The sequence below is a fragment of the Siniperca chuatsi genome, linkage group LG10, assembly GCF_020085105.1.
Source record: "Siniperca chuatsi isolate FFG_IHB_CAS linkage group LG10, ASM2008510v1, whole genome shotgun sequence".
In the NCBI taxonomy this organism is placed as follows: Eukaryota; Metazoa; Chordata; class Actinopteri; order Centrarchiformes; family Sinipercidae; genus Siniperca; species Siniperca chuatsi.
The window spans coordinates 25,259,124-25,265,741 of record NC_058051.1 but is presented as its reverse complement, the minus strand read 5'-3'; the positions used below and the strand labels follow the sequence as shown (position 1 = coordinate 25,265,741).

The 6,618-nt window shown below is 38.4% G+C and overlaps 1 protein-coding gene across 2 annotated transcripts; it reads left to right on the top strand.

Moving 5' to 3' along the window:
* Positions 1-1,620: 1,620 nt before the first annotated feature.
* Positions 1,621-6,523, top strand: pym1 (PYM homolog 1, exon junction complex associated factor). 2 transcript variants are annotated; one of them, XM_044212629.1, is made up of 4 exons: positions 1,621-1,930; positions 3,143-3,251; positions 4,780-4,873; positions 5,099-6,523. In XM_044212629.1, the coding sequence occupies exons 2-4, from the start codon at positions 3,236-3,238 to the stop codon at positions 5,613-5,615; spliced, it is 627 nt and encodes a 208-aa protein (XP_044068564.1). In that variant the 5' UTR covers positions 1,621-1,930; positions 3,143-3,235; the 3' UTR covers positions 5,616-6,523. The 2 variants fall into 2 exon arrangements, with proteins under 2 accessions (XP_044068564.1, XP_044068563.1); XM_044212628.1 differs by lacking the exon at positions 3,143-3,251 and having other exon boundaries at positions 1,624-1,930.
* Positions 6,524-6,618: the final 95 nt, after the last annotated feature.

Sequence of the window (6,618 nt, the reverse complement as noted above, 5' to 3'; positions counted from 1 at the left end):
TATTAATTAATTAAGTTAGAATAAATGATGTGGTCTTCCAGTTGTGATTTGATGAGCATGGTCAATCAAAAACCTACACCTTACAGTAATTTTATTTAATATCACAAATCACAAATTTGCCTGAAGGGGCTTTATAATCTGTACAGCATAGGACACCCTCTGTCCTTAGACCCTCGATTCATGCAATACATGTACAGCAGAATAGACCAACATAGTAACTTTACGGTGGACAACCAGGATGACAAAATAGATTGTAAACACAAACATTCAATCATTGCCCTCATGATCTCTGTTTCCTTCCTTCTATATATTAGTAACACTGTAATTGATCTTTTTGTCTGTACCCTCTGTTGTGTTTATCTTTAATGCCGCCTCTTGAACTTTTCACATTTGTTTTTCACTTTGCAAGAAAAAAGTAAGAATTCTTCTTGCCACTGATAGCTGCATTCAACAGTGACAGTTTTAACAGCATTTTTAGCTGAAGCAGAATTGTATACAGCTTTTTCTTTTTAAATATGATCTTTACCTACTATTTCAGCCTCTGAATGCTTTCATAAATGTGTGCTTTACAAAATAAAATAAGTCTATAGAAAATCAAAACGCCACAAAGTAGATGCAAAAGCACCACATACGAGCCTGAATAAGGCCAATTCACAAGCTGTAGAATAAGCTGATATCTTTACAACCTGGGAGGATTCACATGCTTGTAGATGATAAGCATGTCAGAGATAGGTGCATACCATAAATGAAATACTCTAAAATGAAACTGAAGATGCTTAAGTGGGGTTGTGTCATCAGATTTCCTGGTTGTAATGTAATTGTCCTTTCTGACAAACCAATACACACAACTATATTAGTTATGTTTATTATTGGCCTTGTTTGTCAGATCAGCAACCATGTCCCCAAGGCCTCTGACTTAGGTCAGAGAATCTAGGTTTACAGATTTCTACTTCTGTGTCTCAGGTCCCAGGACAATCATCTCTCAGGCTTATATGTTAAGTTGCAGAAAATTATGTGGCATTCACACGTTTATATCCTCAGTGCAGTAGCCTATATGCAATATATTTGTTTTTATAGACGCTCATCTTTAGAGGGCCATACCAATAGTTTAGTATTGCATTTCCATAAAGTTGGGGGCCAATAAGAATCTAAATCAATACAGCAGAGGCCAAAATATTCTGACTGACTCTGAGTCCCCAGTATGGGTCACTATAAAGAAAACATCATATTTTCAGACACTGTGTGTAGGACTTCCCATGACTGGTAAATTGACTTTGACATGTAAAATCGGTGTAAGATAAATTCTATAAAATAAGATCATAATTACTGTTGTTGTCATGTTTACATAGTCGGTCACTTTTATGAAGATGCTGCATTTTATACCAGTTGCTATCTGCTTTGTGTTTTTATTTATAAGCATTTCAAAAGTAGCCTAATCAGAAGTTGATTGAAAATACTAGCTGTGTCAGTTACTGAAATTTATAACATCCACAACTGTGCATAATAATAAAAAAGGACAAGCTGAAATGCTGTTTTTCAAAAGACAGGGCGATGGTGTCCGCTTCAACAAGCTAAGTGTTAGAATACCCGTCGACTGTCCAAACCTGGCAACCCATGATCCACGTCGTCATTTCCGAAGTCGAAGAACAGGGTTCGCACGGTTTGCTGCCTTGAGCCGCCCGATTACACACACAGTTCGGCGGTCGGTGCTTGGCATTAGCTGTCTCGCGCGGCAGGCTTCACTCTAATAACCGTCCGTAGATGCTGCCATGACAGCTCTCACCTCGAGGGAAGCACGAGTTGAAAAAGTTGCAGTTTGCTGCCGCGTGGGATCGAAGTGAGCGAGGGGGACGTTTGGGGACACCGACTGAGGGGAGCGGATCAAAACGTTACACCAAAATGGCAACCCCCTATGTTACAGATGAATCTGGTAAGGCTGATGCATGTGCCAGACCTTTGTTTGAAACAAAATCCTCTTCATTAAACACAGCAACTACAATCGAGTCCAAGTATTTATTTGCCACCTGCAGTATCGATTGTCAACAATAACACGTTTAATTACGTTGTTGATTCAGATGTTTTGTTTTGCAGCTAGCTAATGCTAACGTGGCTAACGCTATACTCTCTAACGCTAGTTAGCTTGCAGCCACCGCACTTAATTAGTTATCAATGGGGAAGTTGTGTGTGGTATATACACTGCAGACAGGAACACATCCCCTTCGTTACTTGACACACTTATCACTGTTTAAATGAGCTACATTACCTTTTTGTATAACGACCTGACAGTTACCACATTAGCTAGCTAACGTTACTTAGCTATTTCTGCTGTATTGCCAATGGCCAGTAGCTTAATGTTGTGATTTCAGTGGGTCTGGTGTTGTTACAGAGCTGAACGATGCACACATGAACAACTATCACGATGTTTTATTCACAGTACCAGCTACTGTTAAGATTATTTGGTCTCTGAGATAAGAAAAAAAATCATTAACAGTACCTGGTAATGTCAGCTATTATGACGGTCAAGCAGGTACAGACATATATTGTTCATTCACAAGCTAGAGCACAGTATGATAAGTTCAGAAAATGCCCAACTGTGACTTACTGCAGCAATTAAGACCAAAAAAAAAAAGTAGGAGTGGGTGATAAGGATAAAATCCTGTATCAAAGTATATATGATTTTATATCGTACGATATCTATATAAACCGTGATATACTATATTTTCTGGAAAAACAATTGAGAAACAGTTTATGGTTATAATAACCTGACATGAATGCCTGTTTTATTGCTAATCCTTCCAATTAAATACCTTAATTGATGCAAAAATGATATAAAAATGCAATATTGTCCCAAAGCAGTCCAGCTTATTGGTTCACAATATTGCCTACAACTAATACAGTGGTTCCCAACCTTTTCACCTTAAGACCCCTTAAAATGAGGCAGTATTTATTTATTTTGGTGAGCAGTTTCCACTTAAGAGTGATTTTCTCCTCTCAGTTTGTTGATTTGAATAGTCTAGAGGACTGAAGAGGTAAAACTATCAAGGATGTCACAAGAGAAAAAGCAAAGATTTTACAAAAATCTGAAAAATAAGCAGAATTTGTGTAACAAAATAAGTATTTTTTTTCTTCCCTATCTTGTCAGTCATCCCATGACCCTTCAGATTTATCTTGACACCTTGGAGGGGTTCGACCCTCAGGTTGGGAACAACTGGGCTAATATATCGAGAGATATTGAATGGATAGCTACCAAGGTATGTGTAGTATGACAGTAGACAGTTGACATCCTCTCACAATGCATATCGTCATATTGCCCACCCTTACTTTGTAAATATATTACAATAATCAAAATTATATGATGCCTACTTTCCTTATATTTTCCAGCTCTAATACACAATGTTTTGTTCCTGTGCCTGAATGTGTTTTAGGTAATTGGGCTTTGGATAACTGTAATGATTCAGGGTGTGCGACTGCATGTGTGTGTGTTCACAAGGGGATGGAAGTTACCACACACACACACTCTGTGAACAGCTTGTCAAAGTAGTGATGGGCGGATGAAGTTTTGGGTCTTTCTTTGTGCTTCTGCCAAAAAAAGAAAGATTTGAAGCTTTGGGACTTTAAACTCAACATGCACAGTGACATCTGGTGGTTTTAAAACCTTATAGCAGCCCTTCAAGCCCGAGGCCAACACACTTCAACACCTTACTGATTTTATAGTTTCATTCTCATGTGTGCAATAAAAGTCCAAGAAGCCTATGTGTTATTTATTCAATCTGTAATAGTCTTGTTCAGAAGTTCTCTAGTAAATGCACATATATAAATACTTAAATAATGAATAAATGCATTGTCCAATAAGCCTACATATAAAATATTTCAGAATCAGAATCAGAAATACTTTATTGATCCCCGAAGGGAAACTCTATTTCTGTTGACATGAATTATTAGTCCACATTGGGCGTATGTGTTTTAACTTGTAGGGCAATATTTATGTGACATTTCATTGAGTTGCAATGTTGTGTGACTGGAGAATGATATTCATTAAATTTGTACTTTTATTACATTATTACTTGGCATCAGGTGGAAGTGTTCCCATACTTATGATTATGTCTTTCAGTGGGCATCACCATATCTCACAATTCAGTGTGAGTTTCAGGTTGACCAGAAATTCCCTGTCCTGCTAACATAATGTTCAAAAACGTCATCTCCTAGGTAGCAATAAGAGATATACAGCTATTTGGTGCGATTTCAGCAAAGCAATGATGTGTATGCACTGCGTTATATTAATGTGACAAGAAGTTTTTAAAATCAGCTGGATGGGTCCTCAGAGCTGCACAGCCTCCACTTTGTCCAGTTATTTGATCAATTCGTTGTTTTATTTCGCAGGGACAGCACACATTAATAAACACTGCAAATGGACAGAGTCAGCCAAAAGGCTATTTTTCATCTGCAGTCCTTGGAACATCTTTCAAAGGACTACAGATGAAAAATACCCTAAAAAAAGAATATAGGATTAAAATTAAAAAAGTAATTGAAATTAGTCTGTAAGCAGAGCAAAAATAAAAGGAGGATGTTAATGTTGTTAAAAAACATCAGGACATGATGTCATTTATGTCTCAGTTTTACAAACCTCCAAAGCACTGAGCTATTTTCTTTGTCATGATTAGAGTCAAAGCCGGCTCACAGTGGACAGGATAAATTAAAGGTCTGCTGGCTTAAAATTAGCAGGCTTATTCATGCAAATATATTAGTACTCTATAAAATGTTGCACCTGTTGCTCTTCAGGGAAATACATTGCTGCCACTCAGCGACCTGATGGAACATGGAGGAGGCCGAGGCGGGTGAAGGATGGTTATGTCCCTCAGGAAGAAGTACCAGTGTAAGTGAAGTTCTTCTTTCCCTACAGTTGTACACATAACGTATAAATCATAATCTTATTTTGAAGTCAGTAGGGAATTTCCAGCGAGTAGGGATGCTCTTATCGATTAGAATGGGCCAATATTCTTTAGAAATGACTGATATGCTTCGAGCTAGGTGGAAATTCGTTTTTTATCCTCTCACTTCAGTTTCATCTTGTGTTTCTGTTTGTTTCTTGCTGTTTTAGCTATGAAAACAAGTATGTGAAGTTTTTCAAGAGCAAACCAGACCTGCCACCTGGGATGAATCCGTCCGAGTCAGCTCCGCCAAAGCAGCAGCAGCAAAAGATCCCCGGTTGCGGGGACAGTGAGACAGCCGGACTCTCAAAGTCTGCCAAACGCAACATGAAACGTAAAGAAAAACGAAAGCAGCAGCAGCACCAGGGCCAGGATGGCGATGAGGAAGATGCGGATGTGGACTCGGTGAGCAATGCTGTCGAGAACGTGTCCATTTCTGAGGGCGGCGAGTCTTCAAACAAGACGGCTGCGACGGTTTCTGTCTCGTCTCCCGATGATTCCTCAGCGGCAGCAGCTGAAAAGGCCAAGAAGATTAAAAACCTGAAAAAGAAGCTGCGACAAGTTGAGGATTTGAAGCAGAAAGTGGACTCAGGGGAAATTAAAGAGCCAACAAAGGATCAATTGGAAAAGCTGGGTCGTGTACTGGCCTTACGAGATGAGTTACAGCAGCTCGAGAGTGATTCTTGAAGCAATAATGGAAAACAGAAGAGTCGGATAGACTAAACATACAAACTACATACTGAAAGACAGGGAAGGGACCATTGCAGCTTTGTGATCATGGCTTCCATTAAACATATTCTACCTATTTGATATTCATTATGAACTTCGGAAGTGAACACAGTCCCAGCACCTTTCAAGCAGAGACTGACAGGAAGTCTACGTAGCAGGCACCACATCTTCAGAACTGACAAGCCTGTTTTCTAGATTCAGATCTCTAGATACTATTATGACTCCTGCTCATATACTTGTATTGGCCAGGCCACTCATTTATAAATATCTTTTAAAGACATCATTGTGAATTGTTTTGTGCGCGTCTGTCCTTTCCATTTTGTACCTTTCATGGCATCAGGCATCACTTACACATGAAATGGAAAAAGTATTTTCTGTTTAATATAGTTTGTTGATCTGTCTGCTCGAAGAATTAACACAAGATTTTTGTCAATGATTGGATGGCTTCTTGTAGTCACACTAATGTTGAGGAACTGTCTATACAGTCATTACATTAATTAAAACTACATGCTGCGTAAAATGTTTATCTCATATTGGTTTTTAGTAGTAGAGTGAACAAGTACTCTATGAGTAGCCTGAATAACTGGGAAATTATTTTGAAAGGTAGGACGTAAATTCTTAGAAAAACATCTATATTTTGGTGTCATTGGATATTTTGGAAACAAGTTATACACTTAAAGGATAAGGCTGGTGATATTGTATATTTTTCTTATTGTCAACAAATCCCATAAAATGACCCAAACCAACAATGAACTGATCCTACCAACAAGTATTGTCTCTGTAGTTAAAGCCTGATATATCGTATTCCTCTCTGCCACAGAGCGCCATTGTTGTCTAAAAACTATTAAAAATGCATCAATGAGCCACACTGTTGCACTGGGTGACATGTTCCTTCATTATGATGAATATGGACACATTGAGCACCAAATGTGTATTAATCCACGGCTAAAAATAGTCCCCA